General features: G+C 51.2%; 1 protein-coding gene, 1 long non-coding RNA gene and 2 pseudogenes across 4 annotated transcripts; 1 reads left to right on the top strand and 3 right to left on the bottom strand.

The window, feature by feature from the left end:
• Positions 1-777: 777 nt before the first annotated feature.
• LOC309797608 (putative ATP-dependent RNA helicase DDX28) lies at positions 778-7,558 on the bottom strand (annotated as a pseudogene). Its single transcript has 2 exons — positions 5,682-7,558; positions 778-1,719 (listed from the first exon to the last, which is right to left on the bottom strand). The product of its transcript is annotated as a putative ATP-dependent RNA helicase DDX28 (transcript).
• A 36-nt stretch (positions 7,559-7,594) lies between these two features.
• LOC309797612 (uncharacterized protein) lies at positions 7,595-22,271 on the bottom strand (the record flags this gene model as incomplete). The annotated part of the gene is made up of 3 exons (XM_082646087.1): positions 7,595-8,421; positions 20,210-20,830; positions 22,267-22,271. 3 exons carry the CDS (start codon positions 22,269-22,271, stop codon positions 8,415-8,417), a joined length of 633 nt encoding a protein of 210 aa, XP_082502213.1. The 3' UTR covers positions 7,595-8,414.
• Positions 13,152-19,906, top strand: LOC309797610. The gene is made up of 2 exons (XR_014292733.1): positions 13,152-14,845; positions 19,013-19,906. It is a non-coding gene; the product is annotated as an uncharacterized lncRNA (long non-coding RNA).
• A 788-nt stretch (positions 22,272-23,059) lies between the features above and the next one.
• On the bottom strand, positions 23,060-24,309 carry LOC309797611 (phosphoethanolamine/phosphocholine phosphatase-like; annotated as a pseudogene). Its single transcript has one exon. The product of its transcript is annotated as a phosphoethanolamine/phosphocholine phosphatase-like (transcript).
• Between the last annotated feature and the right edge of the window lie 1,931 nt (positions 24,310-26,240).

The raw sequence follows: 26,240 nt of genomic DNA, 5'->3' as shown, positions 1-26,240 counted from the left end.
ACCTCCCCCACTTCTGTCAGCCAGCCTCAGGAGAGCGCCCTCAGGAGCTGCTACACCTCCCCAGGGCCTGAATAGAGGGACTTTTGGGATGTGAACTGAACAACCTTCTGGGGAGAGTCAACACCCTTTTACTCAACAGAGCAGGAACTCAGTCAGTAGGCTATTTGTGTGGAAGGAAATGAAGTCGCTTCCATGGCAGAAGAGCCCCCACCGCAGCAACCTTCGTCCCAGAGCTGCTGGCTGACCTTCTGGCCAGGATCCCTCCTACCTCAGCGTGGAAGGCCCGGCCTCGTGGAGAAGTGTAGGTTCTGAAGAAAGACCTGGCACCTGGGTTCTGCTGCTACACTTGCCTTATCTCGTGGCCCTTGTGGCTCTAGCTTTCCCAGAAACCTCAAGGGCTAAGTGCCTGTGCTTGCTCAGAGGCCGCACGCCATTCCCCATTTCCAGCCTCAGGCCCTCCCTCTAGCTGCCTCCTCTAGGGACCCCCTCCCCCCAACACACACACACACACACACACACATACACACACACACACGCACGCACACTGGGGATGTGCCTTCTCACAGCAGCTCAACCACTGAGATGATTTAGGGACTGTGCCCTAACTCCTGCATCCCCAGCCTCTCAAGTTTTTGCTCTGATCCCTGGCACACCCTGGCGCTGTTCCACCTTTGGAACCTTTCCCAGGCGGCAGGAGTGCCTAGCACAGGGCTAGTGACCTAAGTATGAGCACTGGCGACCCTACAAATCTGTTACAGAAAAACATTTTATTGAGCAGTAAGGGACCCCACTGGGGACAGAAAGGGCTGGCAATAAAGGAGCATGTGAACCTCGGGGCGGGGTGCGTGCTGCTTGACTCTCCATCCTGTTCTTGCTTCAGGGAGCAGGGCTTCCTGGGCCTCTCTGTCCTGCCTCCTGAGACCCCAGGCAGGAGGCTCTTTGGGAAGCCACAGATTGCTGCTTTCAGTTTCAAAAAGCCCAGCTCCCCCCTGGTTTGTGGTGGTGGCCGCTGAAAATGGCTCAGGGCAGGAGCCCATGTGGTAGACTGCTAAGGCTTCTCTGCACCCTGTCTCTGCTCCTGCATCCTCCTCGGCTCGCAGAGTGCAGACTTCACTTTCTTCAGCTCACAAAGGGGCCCGTGAGGATTGAGCAGAGGAATGCCAGGTTTTCTTCCAGGCCAGCTTCCGCCCTGGGATGTTCAGGGCAGACTCTCATTTCAAACCTCACTTTCTGAGGCTCCTGGCTTATGGCCATTTAGTGTGCAGGGAGGCTCCTGGCTGAGGAGGGCTCAGACAGAACGACGCAGGTTCTAATCTGTGGTAGTGGGCAGTGGGGGGCGGGGCGGGAGGGGTCACTGCAGGAAGAGGCATTCGCTGTCTTAGGCAGTTAAACCATTGCCCTGTGTTCAGAATGGTTCAGCCAGCAAGATTCTGTGGAGTCCGCCTCCTGGCACCATGCTACAATCGCCGGATTTTGGGTCTGGAGCAACCGAGATCTTCGTCCGACTCTTCCGGAGTGTGCTTTCTCTCGGGAGCACATCTGGGGACTGGCTTCTCGCTTCCGCCTTTGCTGGCATGGCCAAAGGAGCATCCCCGTAGGCCCGGTAGCCACCAACCAGGCAGTATGTCTCCCCATGCCGGCCCAACTGCGTTTCTCCACACCCTCGGTTGAGGACATGGTAGTGACCAGGTTTAGGAGGAGAAATGGGAGCCACAGCTGCTGCAAAGAAAATCAGAACTGATCAGTCACTTCTGCTGTACACAGTCTCCTGCCAGAATTTCCCTCTCTCATGTCTCTCCCAGTTTCTGGCTGAAGACCTTTAATCTACTTGACATCCAAAACACAGACTTGGCCCATCAGCTCTATGAGTCCCTAGAGAAGGGACACTGGCTGCAAAAGCAATTCCTAGAGCCTACGGCTGCATCAGATGAGGTAGTCTCTTCACCGTTGCCAGGGAAAACAGTAGAACCCGAAAGAAATTGCAATCATGATCCTCTCCATCTCTCCCTTCCACAACAGAGAAAACATTTCTTGCAGTGTGTCACTTCTGAGGCTTTAATGGAAACGTCTTTCAAGTTTTGGAAAAAGATAACCTAATATAAATTGGTTAAGGACCCCTCCCACCTTGGCAACCCCTCTTGGGCCCCATTTATAATGCCTGTTACAACCACACTGAACTCTAGCCCTCTGATACTTTTATCTAGATTAGAACAAGGCCAAGTACTGAGGCAGAGTGATCAGGAGACTCAGAACCGGGTTCTGGGTACCAAGTGTAGGCTCACATCCACCCAGCCTCCTGGGACACCATCTGCTCAGCCCTCCAGTCTCACTAGCACTTCATCACCCCCCTTGGTTCTTCCGGTCTTCCCATGAATAAGGCACCACCCTCTCCCCTAGTACTCAGCAGCTCAGTATGGGATGTGTCTGAGGGGACCGATATAGATGTGTACATGACAGCACAGAGGTGCCTGGGTTTGAAGGTGTGGTTCAAGAGTGGCCCTCTTCCTCAAACTGCTCCGTTTACCATCTGCCAACAAAAACGCACTTGCCTTTTGCTAAGAGGCCAATCAGGAAAGGGTCTGAATGGAAGCATCCTGTAGCCCAAAGCGGAAGGCAACATTTGTAAAGATCAGAAGCTTCCTGAACACTAGTTCAGGGATGACCTTTCACTTGTCCTCAGCAGTGAGCACTGTGGGACCCTGAAGGTGTCCCAGGTCACTGGTATTACTTACAGCTGGGAAAGTGCTGAGGTTTACGTAGTGGGCAAGCCCCACAGGAACATGTGGCAGCCAGGTGAGGTTGTGTGTACACCATGCCTCTTCTACAGATGCCCGGTCTCGGTGTACCTGCTGCACTGCCCAGCCAGGGAACAGAGCACAGGTTTGAGTAAATATAGACGATCCGGTCAGACACTCTCTCTCAGACAACCAAAGAGATTGGTATCTCTTTGATTGGTGGAGAACTGGTAGGGAAGTTTCTCTGAGGGCAGCACATTTCCATAGTTATGCTGCCATGGAAACTGTGAGAAGGCCTGTGAGGTCATCACTACCCAGTGAGGTCATAATAAGGAACCTGTGACTTGCGGTCAGGCTTCAGGAGGAGGGGCAGTTTTGTGGAGGAGAGCAGGGTGGAGGCAGAGGTACTCTGCCTGGTCCCTCACCCCTGGGCTTCCCCACCCATGCCCTAGTCTAGTAGACACCCCACGTGGGGCGTGCAGGTGGGCTGGTACAGCCCCAGGGGCCCCAGGAGGGCAAGAGAGACCCACATTCTGAAATTGGCTTGAGAGGCAAGATTAACGTTAAGAGACAGCTAGGTTGTATGGCACTGACCCTAAGAGGCAGAGAATTGTGTGGACTGGGGAATCAGGGAAGGCTCCTTGGCAGTGGGCCTGAAGGACAAGTGAGATTTGGACCCATGGGGAAGAGAGGGAAGACATTCCAGTTTGGAAGAATACAAGCAAAGACACACTCTTCTCGACCTTGTCCTGCCCCAAATATAAATTCATAGAACCCTCACATTTTTACACCTGAGGGCTTAGAAAAACCAAGATGTTAAGGAGCCTACCCAGTGTTACACAGCTAGTGGAGAGGGGTTCTGCCCAATGGTTACGTTCATGTCGGGGCTCCGGATTTACAGCTGATAGGAATGTGAGGACAAGCTCATGCCGTTTCAAACATTTCCAAGTGATACTGAGAGAGATGTTAAAGGTGCAAAATGAGGGTGCTGAATGACCTCACAAAGTGGGAATGGTGGGCCCATTTTAATATGAAATTCAAAACAAATTCATGACAAAAGGACATAATACAAAATGACAACATAATCATTACACTCCCCTCTCCCCTAGAAGTAAAAATCATTATAATCCTCACTCTCTCCACCATGAAAGGATGAGATAAAGGCTCAGCAGCAGCCCCCATGAAAATCATGGTCAACACTGTGAAGAGGGGTAAGACAACTTGGTCCGACTCAGAGAAGGAAAGAGACAACTCTGCCCTTAGCCTGATCAGGCCCACAGGAAGGAACCACATTTGGGGCAGCTTTTGATAGTGTGGCAATGAGAGAGAACCTTCTTTAGGAGGGGACTCCCTGTTGCCGACCTTGAAAAAGCAAAGATGGGACCTTCGTTTACTGGGGCTGTTGCAGAGGGGATGTGCCCAGGAGGTAGAGACTGCTTGGACTACCCTTTTAGAGGTTGGGCTACCCTGGTTGAGAACCACAGCATCTTCTATCCCTAAACTGCTTGAATCAGTGGGTGCCCGTTAGGACAGACGAAGTCAGGCCTCATTGGAGCAGACTGCCTTTGGGAGTGGTAGAAGGTAAAATGTGAAGGGGAATGCTCTGGCGGAGGTTTGTCACGGCAGGTGGGCCAGCATGAGACCATTCAGAATCTCCAAGGCTCCGGAGATTACTTGGCTGGGAGCATCCCTCTGATGTGGTGTGGGGACTCCTACCTTAACAGGACCTGGCTGGGCATCTGGGGGAGGCAGAATAAACGGTTTATTAACTTAAGAGAGCGAGAGAATCACCTGGGGGGTTCCACCAAACCACTTAAAAAGCCTTGTACCTGGATTCTTGAGCCAACCCTCAGAAAACTTATCTAGATCTGGAGTAGGGCTCAGGAAGCTGCACTTTTCATAAGCTTCCTGGGCAGTCCCACCACAGTGGTCCATGGATAGAGAGACCAAATTATTGTGTATTCTCGGTTGCTTTGGGGAGTCAAAGTGGGCAATATTAAAAACTGCAGCAGGCATATGTATAAACAGGGAATATTCAAGGCAAGCAGAGGTGTATAGTTATTCTATGCATGAATCAGATTTGAGAAAAGCTAGCCTGGTGGTTAAAGAACACAACCCTGAGGACAGACAAACCAGATTCTTTCCTACTGACTTGTGTGATTTTGACCAAGTTCTTTTATCCTTCTGTTTCTTCATATGGAAAAGAGCTATGACTGTACATTTAGCACAATATTCTCTTTCGGCAAAGGTTGCTCTGGGTCCATTTGTGTTCTCTGCAACTTAACCCTTTCCAGTGCGCAAGCATTTTTAAGTTGTTTGGTGAAGTATTACATTTGACTTTCAACAGTTCATTACTTTGGGCAAAGCTTATATAATGCTGCAGAGACTAGAACCTATGCAGAGATAGATGAGAGGATGTTATAAGCTTATTCTGCCGGTTTATAAAAAAGTTTAACCTTTTCTCCTCTTCCTCCACCTGCCACCAAGAGATGAGAAAGAAGGCAGAGCCTGGAAATGCACACCAAGCAATATTTCTGTGTCAGTTTGCCTTTTATTCCTCTGCCAGTACTTCCCAGAGAGATTTCACCAAAAGTGCCTAAGCTTGCCATGGCCATTGTTGTGAAGAAAATTTCTCTTGCTAGTCACATCCCCTTTTCCTTCTCCTGGAGGCTTAATGGATGTTTGGGGGCAGGAAACAAAATTTAAACTAAAACATCAATTGAAAGAGCCTTCGTCCTAAGTGTGGTAGTTTGGAGTGTGAATCTTCTCAGAGTCTACTGAATTCTGCCCCAGTGGAAACTGTTATTAAGGGGCACCCATAGAAACATAGCTTATTGTTAGAAACCATGACATAATACAGAGCCAAGATCGACATTATTCTTCACGTGAAAGACTACAGAGAGCCGAGCTCAGTAGTTCACCCTCCAGTGTTGGCCAGCAACTTACCTTTTGAAGCCAGACAGCAGCCCGGGTCTTCAGAAGGTGACTAGGCAGCCCAGAGCACCCCACTGACAAGTGTGCTCACCCGTCCAGCACAGAGGGAAAGGTCCCTGTTACGGCATCATATATAAGCCTGCTGCAATAAGGTTTGCTGGTGCAAAGGCTCTCTCACTGAGGACCCCAGTCCTGGAAGGCTTCTCCTCCGGCGAGCTGCCAGTTCAATCTTCCGAGCCAGGCTCACGTCCCAGGGATGGGTCACAAAGCTGACGACGGTGCCTGGCACCTCGCCCCCCACCCGGCCCACCCTCCCTGCTCTGTGGATGTAGTCTTGCAGGGTGAGAGTGAAATCATAATTGATGACTAGCTCCACCTGGGTGCTGTCCAGGCCCGGAGAGGCGATGTCTGTGCAGAGAAGAATGCCTGGGGAGCCCTTCTGGAAGGACTGGAAGATGCCTGCTTTCACTGAGGCAGGCATCTGTCCCTGCAGTCTTAAGTGTTGGATTTTGTGGTCATCCAGAATATATACCCCAGCCAGTTCACAGCGCTGTAGCAATTACAGAACACCAGAACAGTTCCTGCGGCGCCAGTCCTATATGCTCTGTCATGCTGCCTAAGGATCTGTACCAACCCAGTCACCTTCTCTGTTCCCTTCGGCCTCATGAATGTCTGTCTGACATGAGGCATGATGCAGTGGAGCTTGTCACTGGTAACGGAGGTTAGAGAGTCTAAGCTGGCAACTTTACTCAGCAGCTGGCCTCCACCTTCGGGAAATGTGGCCCCCACCAGCACTAACTGAGCTTTGGGATTGAAGGGGTCTTTTATGTCAGCTGAGCCTTCTGCTATATGGCTCCCCTCCAAAATGTAATCCACCAGTTCCAGGAAGATTTCATCCAACAGCATGTCTGCATCATCCAACACCAAGAAGGAGAGCTGCTCCAGGCTGATCAGTTGAGTTTTCAGGGCCTTCCACAGAGCCCCCGGAGTGGCCACCAGAATATCTGCTGGAGGTTGTTTGGACAGTTGCAGCCGGATCCTCCTCATGCCATGGCCTCCCCCTAACTCCCGCACCTGGAGGTCCAAGGAGCTGCCCAAGGCCTGGGCCACGGCACGCACCAGTTCGGCTAATTCTCGAGAAGGCACAAGAACCAGGCCTCGAGGAGCAGGGATACGACAGGGGTCCAGCCTTGGCTGGCCCAACAGCCGTTGAAGGAGAGGTAGCATGTAGCTGAGTTTTGCCACTGCCGGTTTCTGCGGCGCAGAGGATGTGGCGGCCGCGAAGGGGTGGGGGAATGGTACTCGACTGCACGTTTGTGGGCCGAACAACTTCGGGAGCAGCCTCCTGTAGCGCGCTCAGAACGGGGAGCTCCAGACACACTTCAGTGCAGCTGCCCTTGGGCGAAAGGTTCCGCAGCGCTGGAGCCTCATGTTGCGCGCACTCGATGGAGAAATGGTACGCGTGGGTGCACCGATTCCTCCAGCCCCACGAAGAGAGTGGCGCGGGTTCCAAGAGCCCAGCGTGAGGTGAGCCGGCTGGTTCAAGTCGGGTCGCCGCACTGACATCAGCGTCAGCCCAGGACGCGCCAGCATCGGCCGCAGGGGGGCTACGCTGGCCGCTATGCCGCTCTTCCTGCCGCCGCTGTAAAGCCCGCAGGATGCGCACCACGGGCAGGGGCTCGATGGGACCGCAGACCGTCAGGTCCCGGCGAGGCGCCAGAAGCAACCGAGCCGCGAGCGACAACAGCCGCAGCCGCCGTGCGAGAGCCATACACCCCTCGTTGCGGGAGAGGCGCACGACAGTGACGTCACAGGCGCGCCAAAGCCTCGCGGACGGTGGCCGGCGCGGCTCAGTAAGGCCCGCGGACTCGGTGAACTGTGTGGAAGGAGCGGGATGTGTAGAGCTTAGCAGCGGCGAGGTGTGTAGGTCCGAACCGGGGATGGTGACTCCAGACCCCCGCCAACCTTGGGGAAGGGTGCGCGGCGGAGGCAGGACCGGGGTCCGGCGATGCGCGGCGATGGGGCCCTGGCATTACGAACCAGGAGGGCGGAGGGCTTCTGGCGATCCGATGTCCGATCCCTGCCGTGCTCTTTTGTCGCCCTCACAGCTCCTGTCATGGCTTGGCCAGTTCGGGTCTCCCCCTGTGACTTATGATGAGGGTGCGGCGATGTTTTCCCAGATGTGGTCCCCGTGTAAGGTCTTTGAATACAAGTATTTATTGAGCGTCTGAGTGAATGCGTCAGGCCTGGGGGCCGAGACCAGGAGTCCGGAGTCGTAGGTCCAGGCTCACCCTTCCCTTAGAGCTCCCCAGAGAGCTGAGGGCCCCGAGGGCAAGCTGATGGCTTTCAGCGTATCTTCTCTTCAGTCAAGAGAACTCATCTCTTGGTACTTTTCCCCTTTCTTTTCAGCTGAGGTTCATTCTCCCCTCCCTTGTCACCCTTTCCAAATTCTCATCCTGAACCCACTGCTTTCTTGGGTAGTTCACCTCCAACGGCTTTCCAGTCAGATACCTCAATTCCGTAAACAGCAGAGAGGAGGGTCCTGCTACAGGTTTGTGTCTTGTCTCACAAAGCCACGGTCAGGCAGAATATTTTACTTTAATTCAGTTGTTCAGGTTGCCAAAAAGCCTTAGACAACAGGTACTTCCTGAACGGATACCGAAAATGGGTGTCCGATCATTTCTGTAATTTCCAGTGTCTTGGGTAGGAGATAAGGTAAACGTGGATTAATCACCTGGGAGGTTCTTAACATCTGGCGAAAGGGTTTTACTTTCATCAGACACCGTTATAGAGATAAATACTATCAAATTTCAAATAGCATTTTGATACACGATAGACGTTCTGGAGAGTTGAATGCTAAGCCAGCAGAGGAGAGGGTTTTGAGTCCTCATGGGTGAACAGAGTCATTGGAAAGAGCAGTGGCTCTTGAGTGAGGGTGATCTTGCCCTCACCCGTCCTCCAGAACGTTTGACAATGGCTGGAGACAGTTTTCTTGGTCACATCCGGGGTGTGGGGGGGGGGCGGTGCTGCAGACATCTAGTGGGTAGTGGCCAGGATGCTACTACATATCGTACAAGGCATAGGACAGCCCTCCCCACCACCCCAAAAGAATTATCTGGCCCCAAATGTCAATAGCGTGCTATGGAGAAACCTTGGATAGAGGCTGAGGACTGAAGAGAGGCTGAGGTTGTCCCATGTACTCTCACCTCAGGTAGTCAGTCACATTTGCCAGACCCTTGTGTGGCCCTGCCCCTTTCCCAGAATGTGTAGCAGGCACACTGATGCCATTGCTTGTCATGGCCTTGGGATGAGAAAACCTTGGGGGCTCCTCAAAGTCATAAACACAGGAAGGAGTGGTTTAGGAGGGTGACGTGGGAGAAGAGAGCTTTAGGAAGAACAAAATTGTCCTCATGTGTTTGGGAAATGTGCCAGATGGAAAAGAGATGAGGTGTGCCATGGGGTGTACCATTGCAGAAGGCAGACTGGGACTGATGCATGACAGGGAGTCAGATTCTGAATTTGATATAGACTGCTGTAGCAACTAGAAATGCCTAGATCTGTCTAGAGAGTGCTGGGTTTTCTGTCACTGCAAAGTTCATGTATAGGCTGATGACCAGTGACTGGTGATATGATAGAGGGGAGTTGATATAAAGGATGCTCTAAGATACTGTGATTCTACACTACTTTTACGATTCTTTCCCAGAACTCGGAGCTCCTCGTTCGTTAGCTGAAGAGCTCCTTGGATGTCTGCTCTGACAAGTTTCATCCATTTACATGTGCCACTCATTTTTCAGGTACAAAACAAAGAATCGCTTTGCACAAAGCCAGAAGGGCTACACTGAAAGAATGATCAGAAAAGAAGAATACATAGGTATGTATTTGCATTGACTTTCTCCAACTATTTGAGACAGGGTAGCTGGTTAGTGGCTGCTTTCTCGTGCTCGAGCCCTTACAACGTGATCTCCTCAGAATGTCATAGTGATAGGAGCCTGACTGAGCCTGTCTGTCTCTGCCCATGGACCCTAGTTTCTTCTTGTCATTGCTTTAGGTACTGTGTAAGGCCCTTCTGTTTTCCTCCCACTCACAGCAGACACTGAGTAACCTCTAGTTGTGACTGAGATGCATATTTCACAGTATAGTACTTTAGAAATGAGAAAGGTTTACTTATTGTGGAAACAAATGTAGGCTCCTGGGAGTGTTAGTGTCACTTGATAATGTTTTTCCCAGGGCTGCCATGGTAACTGACTTTGCCTGGTTACTCCCTACGTTTTCCATTCGACACAGCAGGCCCACTGCTAGGCCTCTCACCTGAGAAGTCCAGAATCGGGAAGACACAGGCTGTATCAGTTGCACTGCGGCCTTATTCACAATAGCCAAGATGGTGAAGCAACCCAAATGTCCATCAACAGGTGAATGGATAAAGAAGAAGAGGTCCATGTACACAATGGAATATTCACCATGGAGAACAATGAATTACCGCTCTTTGAGGCACCACAGATGAGCCTAGAGATAATCATGGAACATGAGGTAAGTTGGAAATCAAAAGACCTATATCCTATGATATTACTTATAGGCGTTATCTAATAACTGACCCACAGGAAGATATTTCCACAGAGAAAGACACTCACAGATGTAGGAAAAAACTATACTTATCTAAAAGGAAAGGTGGGAGGAATGGATAAATTAAGATCAGTGTTACATATACCAATACATTTTATATACATGTGTCACAAAGACCGACCATAGAGCAAGGGAGGTCTACGGAACACTGTGTAATATTTTGCATGGGAAGAGGATCTGTATATGAATAGACAGATATAATGTACAAATGAGCCAGATTGTGTACAACTAGGGCAAACAATATTCTAATCATTACCCCGATTACAAAAATTAAGACAACCAATAAGAAGTAATGAGACATAAAATTATGGGGGTTTCTCCTGGCACATTCCATTCTAATTTACAACCTAGGAACACGACTTCCAGAAAGGCTCTCCTGCCCTACTACCCAGATTGGGGAATGAAGAAATGCTGCCTCCTTGTGACCGTTTCACACAACAGCAGCTTTAAACCCACTGCTAATGGTCACTAACTATTCACCAAACGTGCAGTTCTGTAATGGCACCTGTCCACCAAAAAATTCCTGGGGTCGAAAACCGAATAAGAAATTCAAAAGAGGGAAACCTTCCAAGAAGACAATTTCAAGAGGTATATTGTATGCACACTTTGTTCTCCTTTTTTTTAAACAGAAACAAAAACGGCTTGGAAAAATGATGAATTTTTGGTATTTGTAAAGACACGCAAACCCAAATTACAAAAACCTATCAGCTCACAGCAGTCAGAATGGCCATTAGCAAAAATGCTGCAAGCAATAAATGCTGAAGCGATTGTGGAGAAGTGCGTACCCTCCGTTCTAAGGGGGATGTGGTATGGGCCACTAATGAAAACACAATGGAGGTGCTTTGAAAAGGGAAACATTGCGCTACCAGGCAATCAGTCATACCCACTGCTGGACCTGTCACCTGAGAAAATGAGAATCAAAACCTCACAGACTGGCAATTCTGCACTCCAGCAATACTTACCATAGCCAACACTTGGAAGCAACGAAAATGTCCATCAACAGAGGAGTGCACCAAGAAGCAGTGGTCTATGTACACAATGGAATATTACTCCAATAAAAAGTTTAAATTAAATTTAAAAACAAACATAAGTAAGGAGACGTAAGCATTTGGGGGTTTATCTGGGCACATTCTTCTCTAATTTATAACCGAGGAACACCACTGGCAGGAAGGTCTGTTTCCCTAGTACCAGCGTGGGGAACTTAGAAAGGCTGCCACCCTCTGGCCATTACCTGCAAAAGCAGCTTTAAAGCCTGTGCTAATGGTCACTTCATGTGAACAAGTACTGCAGGGCTGTAAATGAAACCTGCCCTCAAAATGTCTTGAGGGAGGTAATGGCCAAAAAATTTCAAAATGTGACACATACTTTAAGAAAACACTTTGAAGAGCTAAGCTGTAATCACAGCTTGAAAAATAAGAAGGACATGCCTTAAAGCTTAATGTCAAGGGATTATGAGACACACGGAAATTCAACCACAAAGAGGTATCAGTTCACACCCCTCAGAATAACCTTCAGCACGAAACCCATAATCAATAAATGCTGGGGCTTCCCTGGTGGCGCAGTGGTTGAGAGTCCACCTGCGATGCAGGGGACGCGGGTTCGTACTCCGTTCTGGGAAGATCCCACATGCCGCGGGTGCCTGTGCTCTGCAACGGGAGAGGCCACAACAGTGAGAGGCCCGTGTACCGCAAAACAAACAAACGAAAATAAATAAATAAATGAATGAATGAATGAATGCATGCATGCTGAAGGTGTTGTGGAGAAATGCATACCCTCAACTTTCAGTGGGATGTACCCTGGAAAGAGCCACTAATGAGAACAGAATGGAGATGCCTTTAAAAGGTAAACACTGAGCTACAATATAAACCAGCAGGCCCATTCCTGGACCTATAACCAAAGAAGACAGAATTGGAAAGGCACAGGAAGGCAAATGTGCACTGCACAGTATTACAATAGCCAAGATATGGAAGTAACCAAAAAGTCCAGCAACGGATGAGTGGACAAAGAAGAACTGGTACAAGTACAGACAAAATATTAGCCAAGGAAAAAAAGGACACATTGCCCTGTGCAGCACCGTAGATGATTCTAGATGTAATCACACAACCTGGAGTAAGTCAGAAAGAGAAAGACACATATTGTATGATATCACTTATAGGTGTTACCTAAAAATTGATACCAGTGAAGATATTCCCACAGAGAAGGGCTATCAGAGATTCATTAAACAAATTTATGGTTCACCAATGGAAAGGTGTGAGGATTGGATACATTAGGATATTGGGGTTAACAGACGTATACAAACACAGGTGAAATATATAATCACCAAAGACCTACGGAATACCAAGAGAAGACTACTCAACATTCTGTCATAACGTACATGGGAAAAGGATCCCAGGAAGAATAGACATATATTTATGTATAAAAGAACCACATCTTGCACCTACAACAAGCCAAACGTAATCAAACTTGCTGTAATAAAAAATTAAAAATTAAAAACACGAACAAGAAGTAGTGAGACAAACTTGAGGGGCTTTCTCCTGGCACATTCCATTTTAAATTCCAATCTAGAACACGACTTCCATTGAGGCTCTGTTGCCATAGTAACCAGATTTGGTGAGGAAGAACTGCTGCCACCTTGTGGCCGTTCCACACAACAGCAGCTTTAATCCCAGCACTAATGGTCAGTGGATATTCAAAATCATTACAGGCCTGTAAATGACACCTGCCCTGAAAACAAATCCTGGGGTCATATATCGACCAAAAAATTTAAAAGACGTCCATATTTCAAAACGACAGTTTCAAGAGGCATAATTTATGCACATCTGGCTTCTGTTTCTTTTCCTTTCCTTTTTTGTTAAAAAAATGGGAACGGAAAAAGGCTGAACATCAGGAATTAATAAAGCCATGCAAGTCCAGTGTACGAAAACGTTCACCTCACAGCCGTCAGAATGATTATCAGCAAAAAAAGTCTAAAAGAATAAATGCTGAAGGGGTTTTAGAGAACTGTGTACCCTTTAGCTGCTGGTGGGATGAAACCTGGTAACAGCCAGTAGTGAGACCAGATTGGAGGTGCGTTTAAGGGTAAAAATGGAGCTACCATGTGATCTGGTAGGCCCACTCATGGGCCTATCACATGAGTAGACCAGAATCAAAAAGACACAGGCTGGCAATCCTGCACTGCAGCAACATGTACCATAGCCAAGACCTGGAAGAAACCAAAATGTCCATCAACAGAAAAATGCACCAAGAAGAAGTCGTCCATGTACACAATGGAATATTAGCCATGAAAAAGCATGGAACAGTGCCGTTGGCACCACCATAGAAGGATCTACAGATAATCACCCAACTTGAAGTAAGAAAGAAACCGAAAGACAGACATCCTATGACATCACTTACAGGTGTTACCTAAAAATTGATACCCATGAAATAATTTCCAAGAGAAGGACACACATAGATTCAGAAAACCAAATTATGTTTAACCAAATGGAAAGGTGTAAGGAATGTATGAATTAGGATATGGGGGTTAACAGACATGTACTAATACATATGAAATATATAATCACACAATACCTATGGAATACGAAGAGAGGTCTACTCAACACTCTATAATATACACGGGAAAGGATCCAAAGAGGAATAGACAGATACATTGATAGGATGAATCAGAAACTGTACACCTAGGAGAATCTACATTTTTATCAAATTTGCTCTGATAATTAATAAAAATTAAATTTAAAAAGCAAACAATTTAGGATATATATGCTCTTGGGGCTTTGCGCTGGCACATTCCACTCTAATTTGCTGCTTACTAACACAATTTCCAGGAAAGCTCTGTTGCCCAAAAACCCAGAGTTGGAAATGTAGAAATGCTGCCGCCTTGTGGCCGTTTCCCACAAGAGCGGCTTTAAACCCACAGCTAATGGTCACTTAACATTCACAAGGACTCAGGGCTGTAAAGGACACCTGCCCTAAACAACTGTGCGGAGGTAGGGAATGGACAAAAAAATTCAAAACTGCAAATTTTTCAAGAAAATTATATGAAGAGGTTAATTTGGCTCACTCTCTTTTAAAAAAAGGAAAATGGATAAAAGCTCAACCTCAGTAATTATTAGACTCATGCAAATCTAATCTACAAAAAGGTTTCAACTCACACCAGTCAACTGGCTATCAGCAAAAAGACTACAAACAATAAATATTGAAGGGGTTTTAGAGAACTGTGTACCCTCTAGCTTCTGGTAAGATGTAAAGTGGTAACAGCCAATAATGAGAACAGAAGGGAGCTGCAATTAAAATAAAAATTGAGGTACCATTCAATCCAGCAGTCACACCACTGGGCCTCTCACCTGAGACCTGAATCGAGAAGACCTGGGCTGCAAAATCTGCACTGCAGCCTTATTCACAATAGCCAAGACAGTGAAGCAACCAAAAGGTCCATCAACAGATGAACAGATAAAGAAGAAGTGGTCTATTTATACAACAGAATATTAGCCATGGAAAACAATGAAACACTGCTATTTGAGGCACCGTAGATGAGCTTGGAGATAATCACAGAACATGAGGTAAGTCAGAAAGCAAAAACCTATATCCTATGGTATCACTTATAGGTGTTAACTAATAACTAACACAAATGAACATATTTCCACAGAGAAAGACACTCACAGACTTAGAAGTATGCTTATCTAAAAGGATAGGTGGGGTGAATGGAAAAATTAAGATTAGGGTTACCATACGTGTACAAATACCTATTAAATACATATATCAAAAGACCGACCATATAGCAAGTGAGGTCTATGGAACTGTGGAGACGTCCCAATCACCTGACTGCCCTCCGACCTGCCGTGAATTGGAGACTGAGACCAGGCACGCCTCTCTCCTTCTCCATTCACTCAAGGACAGACTGGGGGTCATGGGAACCTCAGAATCGAAACCAGATTCTAAGACACCCCTGGGGTGTCTCCTAGCCAATTTTTACAGCCCTCGGTTTCTCCCAAGTTCTCCGTTGCCGACGGCTTATTTTCTATTCCACTGTGGCCAGGCCACAATATCCTCTAGACAATCAATCCAAATGGCCTCCTGAAGGGACTTTCAATTTTAACATCCTCTGTGATCTAGATAATTACTGCCGCAGGATGGGCAAATGATCCGAGGTCCCCTATGTTCAGGCCTTCTGGTATTTACGCTCCCGCCCCTCCCTCTACGTCGATTGTTTCACTTCCCAGATCTTTCTTGCCAAACAGACATCTCCTACATCCAAGCCCCTAATTTCTTTTGATGATGACTCCTCTCCACTAGGCGACCCACCCGAATCTCTCGCCTCTCCCCCCTCCAGAGCTCCTCTCCAGCCTCCACCCAACCCTGAAGCGGTCCCTCCTCATCCCGCAGCCGCTCCGGCCCATCCAACCGCTCCCCCGCCTCCCTCAACGGTTTCTCCTCCCTCGCCCCTTGCTTCGCCAATTAGTGCACATACACGCTCTCCCGACTCCCAAGATCCAAATCTCCTCTGCCCTCTGAGGGAGGTAGAAGGAGCGGAAGGATTAGTTAGAGTTCATGTTCCCTTTTCCCTCCAAGATCTCTCTCAAATAGAAAAGCGATTAGGCTCCTTTTCTGCCGACTCTTCCCGCTACATCAAATAATTTCACTACCTCTCTCAAGCTTACGATCTAACCTGGTATGATATCTTTGTGATCCTATCTTTTACTCTGACCCCTGATGAGAGGGAAAGAGAATTCAAACTGCTGCCCGAAACCATGCAGATCAGGTTCACCTTACCGACAACTCCATGCCTGTCGGAGTGACTGCTGTACCTGGTACCAATCCAGGCTGGACTTATCAGGATGGCCAAGATGGCCGTCATAAACACGACCTCATGATCCAGTGCCTCCTGGCTGGCATGCAGGCTGCTGCTCATAAGGTAGTCAATTTTGAAAAACTAAAGAGATAATCCAAGAACCTAACGAAAATCCAGCTATCTTTCTCAATCGCCTTACAGCGGCCTTAACTTTCTACACCCAAATGGATCCCGACACCCTGGCAGGGGCAGCGGTCCTAGCCACCCATTTTATCACCCAATCAGCCCCGGACATCCGAAAGAAATTAAAACGGGCAGAAGACGGCCCTCAAACCCCTATTCGAGATCTGGTAAAGATGGCCTTTAAAGTCTACAATGGCCCTGAGGATTTGGCAGGATCCAGCTGACAGGCTTGGATGCACCAGAAGGTGGCCCTCCAAACCCAACCTCTTGTAGCCGCCCTAAGGCCGGCCATCTCCCATGTATCACAGCATCCTTGGGGTCCGCAAAAGGCAACCCCGCCGGGGGCCTGCTTCAAATGCAGAAAAGAAAGCCACTGGGCTCGCCAATGTCCCAATCCCCGACCTCCTAAGTCCTGTCCCAGCTGCGGGTTAATGGGCCACTGGAAGAGTGACTGCCCTACGACTGGCCCTCCCTCAGCATCTCCACGTGGGGGGCAGGCCGACCCAATGGCATTACCACTCGAACTGCTGGGATTGGCTGACGACTGACGGCACCCGGACTCGAAGACCCCCATCACCCTCACCGAGCCCAGGGTAATGCTACAGGTAGCGGATAAGTCCATTTCACTTCTGGTGGACACAGGGGCTGCCTATTCGGTCCTGCCTACTTATTCCGAGCCAGTTTCTCCTTCCCAGATCTCGGTCATGGGTATTGATGGCAAACCATCCTTCCCACTCCAGACCGGTCGACTCCCATGTCATATCAAAGGACTCCCTTTTACTCATTCCTTCTTAGTCATACCATCCTGCCCAGTTCCCTTGCTAGGCCGAGATGTCCTTTTCCACTTAGGGGCCTCCCTCCAGCTGGACAGACTTGACCCTAAGGTCCCCTCCTCCCAACTCCTGCTTCCTCTTCTCGGCCTGTCTCTAGAACCCTCCCCCTCTACCCCCCTCTTCCAATCACACGGAACCCAATCAATCCCCATGTCTGGGATGCTTCTAAGCCCATAATAGCAACACACCATTCCCCCGTCCTCATCCGCCTAAAGGACCCCTCCAAATTTCCATCAAGGCCCCAGTTTCCCATCTCTGAGACTCACCTTAGGGGCCTACAACCTATTATCAAAGGACTCCAAACCAGGGACTCCTTATCCCCAGTGACTCTCCCTGAAACACCCCCATCCTGCCTGTCTGCAAGGCCTCTGGGGATTATCACCTAGTCCAGGACCTCCTACTAATCAATGAAGCCATAATCCCTCTCCACCCAGTAGTACCAAACCCATACACCTTGCTCTCCCATATCCCCCCATCCACAACCCACATTACGGTTCTGGATCTCAAAGATGCCTTTTTCACTATCCACCTACATCCCGACTCCTATTTCCTCTTCGTCTTTACCTGGACGGATCCAGATACTCATACTTCCAGTCAGCTCACCTGGACAGTTCTTCCCCAGGGCTTCCGCGAGAGTCCTCACCTCTTCGGTCAGGCGCTGGCACAAGACCTCACTTCCTGCTCCCGTACCCCCAGCACACTCTTTCAATATGTAGATGACCTCCTCCTTTGTAGCCCATCTCTCAGCCTCTCAAGACAACATACTGCAGATCTCCTCAATTACCTTGGCTCTCGCGGTTATCGGGTCTCCCCAGCCAAGGCTCAGTTATCTGTATCTTCTGTAACCTACCTGGGGCTCCACCTTACTCCCACCACAAAAGATATAACAGCCGATCGCACCCGGATTATCTGTGAACTCCAGCCTCCGGAAACAGCGGAACAAATTCTCTCCTTTTTGGGCCTTATAGGATTTTTCCTACACTGGATCCCTAACCTTGCTCTCCTCGCTAAACCCTTATATCTAGCCGCTAAGGAAACCCCTCAAGGACCCCTCACCTCTCCTTCCGCCGTTCAACAGGCCTTTCTCACCCTCCGTAACGCTCTGATATCTTCTCCCCTTTCTCTGCCCAACCCAAACCGACCTTTTCACCTTTTTGTGGATGAACGGGCCGGAATAGCCACTAGACTCCTTGCCCAGCCTGTAGGGCCTTCCTACCGCCCCGTGGCTTACCTCTCCAAACAGCTAGACCCAACCATTCAGGGATGGCAACCATGCCTTCGGGCCCTAGCAGCAGCAGCCGAACTGACCAAACAAACACTACAGATACTCAACCACACAGGAATAGGTAACATCTCCGACTGCTTTCTATGTGCCTCGCTTGGCCGTCCACCCTTGGCTGCTGTCCCACTCGACCAGCCCTTCAATTCTACTTCCTACACATCCCAAAACCCACCTTTTTCCCCGTTAAAAGTCCCCATATTCCTTGATTCAAAAAAATCTCACCATCTGTTACGGCAGCCGCCCAAATCTAGCTGATACTGGGTTTCTTTGCAACACATCCCTCACGGTAAAAACATCAATTGAAGCACCACCAGGCATGTTTTTTTGGTGCAATGGTTCCCTCACAAAAGAGATCAATTCTTCCTCCCCCTTCCCATGTATCCCCGTTACTCTCGTCCCACAACTCACACTGTATAGCCAAGATGAATTTTCCTCGCTAATCACGCCGCCCTTTACCCGACAAAAAAGAGCTATCTTTCTTCCTCTGGTCGCAGGCATCTCTCTCGCCTCCTCCCTGGTCGCTGCAGGCCTCGGGGGGCGGGAAGGAGCTCTAACACATAGTGTTTCAACATCCCGCGACTTAGAACATAAACTCCAGCTAGCCATTGAAGGCTCCGCCGCCTCCATCTCCTCTCTCCAGTGCCAAATCACCTCCATAGCCCGAGTCGCTCTCCAGAATCGACGAGCCCTGGATCTCCTGACGGCCGACAAAGGAGGTACCTGCCTCTTCCTACAGGAGGAATGCTGCTGTAAATGCCCTCCATCGCTTAAGAGAAGAACTCCAACGCAAACACCAACAGTCCGCCTCCCCAATTCCCGATTGGTGGCGATCCACCCTCTATACCTGGCTAACACCAATCTGAGGCCCCTTAATTCTCATCTGTATCTTGCTCATGTTTGCCCCCCGTTTTCTTAGGTTCCTTCGTCGGCGCATGGAGGAAGTCTCTCGGGTGGCCACAAACCAAATGTTCTTCGGTCCTTACACCTTACTTCCTACAGAAACCCCCACTGGTCTCCCCTAAGCCTCGGACCTCTGGTCGCCCGACTCCCCTTTCGACGCCCCCATTCAGCATGAAGTAGCCAGAGATCGGAACACCGCCCCATTACACCAAAGATGTCGGGATGTAAGGCCAACTGGCCCGAGGCAGGGGGACGCAATCAGATTCACAGGTTGCATCAGACCGAAACTCTCCGGACCACCCAGTTCCAGAAACTGACCTGGAGACATTCCGGACCACCCAGTTCCAGGAACTGACCTGGGGGATTTCCACCCGGCCCAGCCTTCCCGCCTTTCGAGGGACGGGACTAGCGGTCCCAAGACTGATGTAATCGGCACCAGATAGTGCCACGACACCCGAAGAGACCACCAGATAAGGAATTCCCTGCGCCCTCCCAGATTCACCACACCCCTTTCCCTTCTTCCCCTATAAAGTCTTGCCCTGCCCTCGCCCGGGGGCGACTTCTCTGGTCCCTTTCTCTCGGACCAGTGAACCTCGCCCGGGAGCGCCCCCTAATAAAGCTCACTTGAAGCTTTCCTCTGTTTCGCGATGCCGTTTGTTAAGATCCGACCTTACACTTACACATCAAGGATGGCTCTGAGCTGAATTTCTGCAAAACAAGACTATCCCGTGCAAAGAACCCAGTAGAGCTTTGTATCCCATCAGCTACAGAAGAGAATGGCTGCAGGCTACTGAAAGCCAGCAGCATTTACAACTTAACTCCCATGGCCTCTGCAGTGGTACGTCTGAGTTTTCTGTTTCTGCCCCTGTACCAAACAGCTCTGGTGTAATTCCTCGTTCCTTCCTCCACCCACCCCCACCAACCCCTGTCCCCTTACCTGCGGTCCGCAGCCCTCCGCTCCGCGCTCGGATGCCGCTGGGGTGCCAGGGACCCACGGAACGGGTCGTTCCCAGCAGCCGGGTGCTGGCTCCCTAGACTCCCTCCGCTCCGCGCTCGGATGCCGCTGGGGTGCCAGGGACCCACGGGATGGGTCATTCCCAGCCGCCGGGCGCTGGCTCCGTAGACCCCCGCCAGCTCGCGTGGCGCCGACGGCGAGGAGCCCCGAGGACGCCCCGCGCCAGGTGCGCTCTGGCCGGGACGCCCACTTCCAAGACACTCTCTTCCGGCAGAGGCGCGCAGACCACCGCCGCGCTCAGGTAACCCACAGCCAATGCCGAGCAAGACCCGCCCCGGCGGCGCCGCGTCCGCGCGGCGCAGCACAATCACGGCGCTCCAGGCACGGGCGCCGGAACGCCCACTTGCAGGACATTCTCCTCCGGGAGAGGCGCGCAGTCTGCCGCCGCGCTCAGGTGACCCGCACCCAATGCCTAGCAAGACCCGCCCCGCCGGCGCCGCGTCCGCGCGGCGCAGCACGATCTCGGCGCTCCAGGAACGGGCGCCGGGGGGCGGGCGTCTCCTCTCCTGAGAGGCAGCTAGCGATGACCCGGGGCGCGGGCCCCTGCAGCGCGGAGACGGCTCCAGGCTGGACTCACCGACACCAACGCCGCCAGGAGGAGCGCTTGGCAGGACTCGGCAAACAACCCAATGTTTTAAATGGAAAAAGGGCTTCAAAAGACCCTTCTCCAGATAAGACATACAAATGGTCAGCAAGCACATGAAGAGATGTTAATCGTCATTAGTCGTGATGAAATGCAAGTTAACACCACAACGCCGACCCCTCCACACTAGAAAGCCTACAATCAAGAAAGCTAAAAATAACAAATGTTGGCAAAAATTTAGAGAAACTGGTACAGAATTTTCCATAGGGAAAATAACTTCCGGAGGTGGATGCTGAGACTATTTGTACAACAACGTGAATGTAGTTAATGCCATAGAACTGTATGCTCAAAATGATTTAAATGGTAAATGTTATGTGGGGGGTTTTAACATAATTTAGCCCCTGCTTTATACCAGACCCCAGAGTCGAAGCTTCTCATCCATTTTCTCACTTTTACTTAACCTCCTAGGATCTTCACACTCCAATTTAACAGACGAAGCTGAGCCTGAGAGGTTAAACTAAGTGACTTGCCCAAGGCTCACTCGGCCAAGTCTACACTGTTCAATGTTGCTGTATTTACTGAGCACCTACTAGAGCACCTACTGAGCAATACCTCCAGCACCTGCCAGAGACATTGTGGAAAGACCAGGATGAACGGGGGCTGAAAGCAGATTACAAAACATGGGTAGATCCTGGGGCCCTGCTCTCAAACACTGAAGTTTCTTGGAGTGGAGGGGATGGCTTGTGTCACACTTGTGGAGCCTTTTATTCCACGCCACCGCACCCCCACAGAGGAGGGAAGCAGCTGGCCTGATACTGAATATTAGCTCAGCTGGGGAGGAGTCCTGGGGCTTTGAAGAAGGCATCTCCTGCCCCACTCCCCACATTGCCCCCTAGAGTCCAGTATGTGGGCACAAGCATCCCTGTGGCGGGGCAGGAGGCACGTCTCATGGCACCCCTCGCCTCCCGCCCTGCAGTAATGACACTGTACCCATACACCCGCCAGAAGGACAATGAACTCTCCTTCTCTGAGGGCACCATTATCTGCATCACCCGCCACTACTCCGATGGCTGCTGTGAGGGCATCGGCTCAGAGGGGTCTGGATTCTTCCCCAGGAACTATGCGCAGCCCAGCTGCTGACAACCTGGGATCTCTGGGATGCTGAGCCCAAACACCGCCTTGAGTGAGCCTCTTGAGTCCCACACCAAAGCCTGCTCCAGTCAAGACTGGACCAGACCGGCACGCCTCCTGGGCTGTGAGCTGTGTCTCTTCCTTTCCCCCATTGCAGTGGGAAGGCGTCCGGGTAAAGAAAGAGGAGGCACCCAGAGGCCTGCTGGAGACAGGAAAGAACTGGAAGCCAAGGAGCTTGGTGACCTTATCCACAGGGGGCCCTTACGCCATGCAAGACAGGGTCTCCAGCTGCAAGTGCCAACTTTGAATAAAATTCTGATGACCTCCTGATGATTGCCCTGGAGGGCTAGCGGGCCGAGGGACTGAAAGGCAACCCACCTGTAAGGCTCCTGCTAACTGAGCCTCCTCTGCCTGCCCTAAGCAGCAGTATCTCCCATCTCCTCGGTGCTCACTGAGCCCTCCACACTAGACCCCTGTGCCCCTCTGCGAAGGTGGGCCGCACCCTGCTCTTTTGCCTGTTGCCTGCTTTGTTGTGTATTCAGTCTTGGTGCCCCAGGCTGGGCACTCCTCCAAGAGTGGGGACCAGCTCCCTCACTTAGGTGGGGCTGAGAGCAGAGCTCACCTCGCCCTCATCCCCCAGACGGCAGCGTGAGACACCTCGCTCACCTCTGCCCCTTCACCTCCTTCACAGCTCTGAAACTCCAAAAGAGGGAGGTGGGCCTTGGGTTTCCACTGGCTCTGCTTTACAGCATCATGGCTTTCTGTTCCATACGGGAGGAGGGGGACTCAAAAGGCCCAGTCAGTGGGGTGACTTTGGTTAAGTCCCTGGTTTCTTGCTGCATACATAGACGAGGCTGGGGTGCAAGGAGACATCTTCGGGCTCTGTGAGGTCCCTGGCTGGCCAGACCCGAGCCCCGGGACAGTGTGCTACCTCTTTCCACCAACAGGTGACCGTTTCCTCTAGCTTTTTATCCTGTGGGGATGCTTACAGGGTGGGGTTGGGGGAGGCAAGGAGTGTAGTATAGAGCCACAGTAGGTAAAGCAAGATCTAGGCCTGGGACCGTTGGCAGGGAGCATCACCTCTCTCTGTGGGGAGTCCAGTGCGGGGGAGGTGGGGGGAAACATTTCGGGGCCTGGGTCCTCTGGACAGAAGACTGGAGGAGGGAGGCCACGCAGCCCAAGGCAACAGTTAACCGCAACGCGGCGGAACATGTTTCTTCTCTACCCTGACAGGGAACCCCGTCCTCCCAACTGAGAGGACAAGGTTTGTGGAAACACTGCTGCCTGCTCAGATATGCGTGCCATGCTGCTGCGGCCAGACTCCAGAATTCGCTTGCAGTGGAACTGGGGGAGGCAGCCGAGCTGGGTTAACTGCACAGATGGGGACAGCTCCCAACTCCCTCCTCCAGTCCCCAAATGGACCAACCTCGGATTCCGGGAAATCCCGGAGGGATATACCGAAACGAAAGGGAAAGGGAATAATAAAACTAGCTTTCTCTTTCCCGACCCCCACCGCCCCACGCCCTCCCCGCCCGGGTGGCCCCTGCAGGCCACATCCTCAGCACCTGATGCAGGTGTAGGCGCACTTCGGTGGAGGTTTCCCAGGGCACCACCCTGGCACGGAAGGAGCTGGGCTTGGCCTTCTGCGCCTCCTGCATAAGGCGGTGCATGGGGTAGCGGCGGCGCAGGAAGGCCACTTCGCCGCCTGCCAGCAGCCCCGTGGGGCAGAAGTCGTTGGCGCCGTCGCTCACGTAGAAAAGGCGCTCGAAGGGCACGCCGTCGTGGGCCCGCTCGCGCAGGTAGTCGCTGAGCACCTTGTGCTGGCACATGTTGGCAGGGCAGCGAGCGCAGCTGTGCGCGTGGAAGGGCTGCAGCGCCAGCAGCCCCCAAGGGTCGGGCCCCGACGGGTTGCTGAAGATGTGGCGGAACAGGCCGTGGTGGCCGGCGGCGCGCAGCGCACTCTCCACGCCAAAGGTGTTGGCATCTGAGATGAGAATAACCTCAAAGCAGGCACCCTGCTTGGCCACAAACTGCAGCAGCTCGCCCGTGCCGGGCGACAGGGGGATGGCCTCGTAGATGGCGCGCAGGTCCCGCGGCCGCCCAGGTACTGGAAGACGCGCTGCATGTACTCGTTGTAGAAGCCCTCGCGCTAGGTGGCACGCAGGCTCTCAGGCAGCCGCTGGCCCGCCGCGGCACGTGCACGACGGAGTCGTCGCTGTTTTCGTCCACGATAGTCTCGTCCAAGTCGAAGGTCAGGAAGAAGCGTGGCGCGCCGGGCACAGCCATCCCACTGTCCTCTACCAGCTTTGTCCTGAGCGACCAAATCCTTTTGTGGTCACCAAAGAGTCCCTCAGAGGAAAGGGGGACAGGACCTCTGAGCTTCCCCTGCAGGGTGGGGAGTGGCGGCTGCAGAGGTCTGTCCCGGCTGAGTCTGGAGTGTCAAGAGTGGGGAGAGGGCCTAGCTGAGGTATTTGGGTGCAGGATGGAGCAAGGGGCGCTTACGGGAATTGGAGGGGACGCTGCATCTTATCCATCCCCGGATTTCTGGGCTCCAGCTCTCACCAGTCCTTCCAGTCCAGAGGGTCCGTGAATGGTGTGCATCTGGGCCGTTCCCTCCACTTGCCCCCCATCCCCATGTTATGTATTTTTAACCACAATAAAAAAATGAATGAAGCACTGATAATCCATGTTACAACATGGATAAACACTGAAAACATTCTAAGTCAAAGAAGTCATACTGAAAAGGCCACTCATATCACAACCATCTTGTGTGCTTTAAATCCATAGCAGTTTTGAAAATGAGGGGATGGGACTTCCCTGGTGGTCCAGTGGTTAACACTCTGAGCTCCCAATGTAGGGGGCACAGGTTTAATCCTTGGTCAGGGAACTAAAATCCCGCGTGCACAGTATGGCCAAAAAATAAAATAAAATTAACGTCATTGGCCTGGTTTGGATCATAGCATCGTCCTTGAACCCATCAGAGCACCCACAGGATGGAACATGGGATTGGCTAGATGTGGATCATATGCCCATCTTCAAGGTGGGTAGCATCAGCCCTCTGGAACTGTTTGGACTGAAAACAGGTAAGAAGTTCCCAAAGGAAAGCTGAGGTTCTGGACTTTGGCATGAGAACAGATGCTGGATTGGGGAAAGCGGCAGATTCCACACCACTGACAGCCCACTGCACAGCTGTGGGATCTGAAGGCCAAGGAAGGAAGGGGCTGATTTAGGGTCAGGGGCTGCAGCCACCCATCCAGTGCTCTTGCTGTCCGTCCACAACAGCAAGAACCTCTTCCTCTTGCAAAAGGCACAGCCCTCCTTGATGTCTCTGGTGGCGGGAGCCCAGGAGTCACACCTGCCCCCTGGCCACATGACTCACCCATCCCCCAAGAACAATTCTGCTCATTTATCCAGTCTCCTCCCTCCTTTACAAAGAGCAGAGACTAAATGCTATGGTGGTTAGGAAATTCTTGCTCAGTGAAGCAGTGGGAGGCTCAAGGATTATGCCGTATCATGGAATCCATCATTGGCAGCTTTCAGAGACCACATGGGTGCACGTGGCTCTCCAAGACCATGCGGCCTCAGTGTGAAACTATCCACTGGGTGACCCAGTTGCTCCCGTATCTTTGATTCTTAATGAGTATGAATATCAAAAGTTTGTTACAGCTGGAATCCCAAAGGATTGCAAGGCCATGGTCTGCTGTATGGTTGTTGTGTCAGGGACACACTCAAATGTTTAGACGGTTATTACCTCACTTGGCAGGCTATGGGCCTGTGAGGGGGAGGCCCTTTTCTCAACCACATGCATGTTAGTAACTGAAACTTCCCAAAGGGCTGTCTGTGCTGCCCAGGTAGCTGTTCAATTGCCCAGCAGCAAGGTCAGCTCAGTAATTGGCCACAGAGACTTGACAGGGACCGGACTGGCTTGACCTGGAGGACCACAGATGACTGCCTGGATGGTCAGAGGTCAAGGGCTGTCCTGAGACTTGATGTCTATTGATGCCCACTCAGATGGGACAAAGGATGCCTGCACTCCCAGGAGGGCCCCAGCAGCCCTCAGGAGGCAGCACCTGGGGGCTGGTAGGTCGCTGCACCAAGTTCTGTATAAATTCATAACATGACCATGGAGTGAGCTCAGTCAGGCCTGTGCTGGACCCGGGCTGCCCAGGCCAAGTGGGGCCAGCACTACTCTCTCCAGTTCAGATGGTAGGAGGAAACCCTGTGGGCTTCTGAGGCCCT

This window comes from Mesoplodon mirus, assembly GCF_964341445.2.
Source record: "Mesoplodon mirus genome assembly, contig: HAP1_SCAFFOLD_796, whole genome shotgun sequence".
NCBI lineage: Eukaryota > Metazoa > Chordata > Mammalia > Artiodactyla > Ziphiidae > Mesoplodon > Mesoplodon mirus.
The sequence above is the reverse complement of the archived record's forward strand: the minus strand, read 5'-3'. Positions and strand labels throughout refer to the sequence as shown.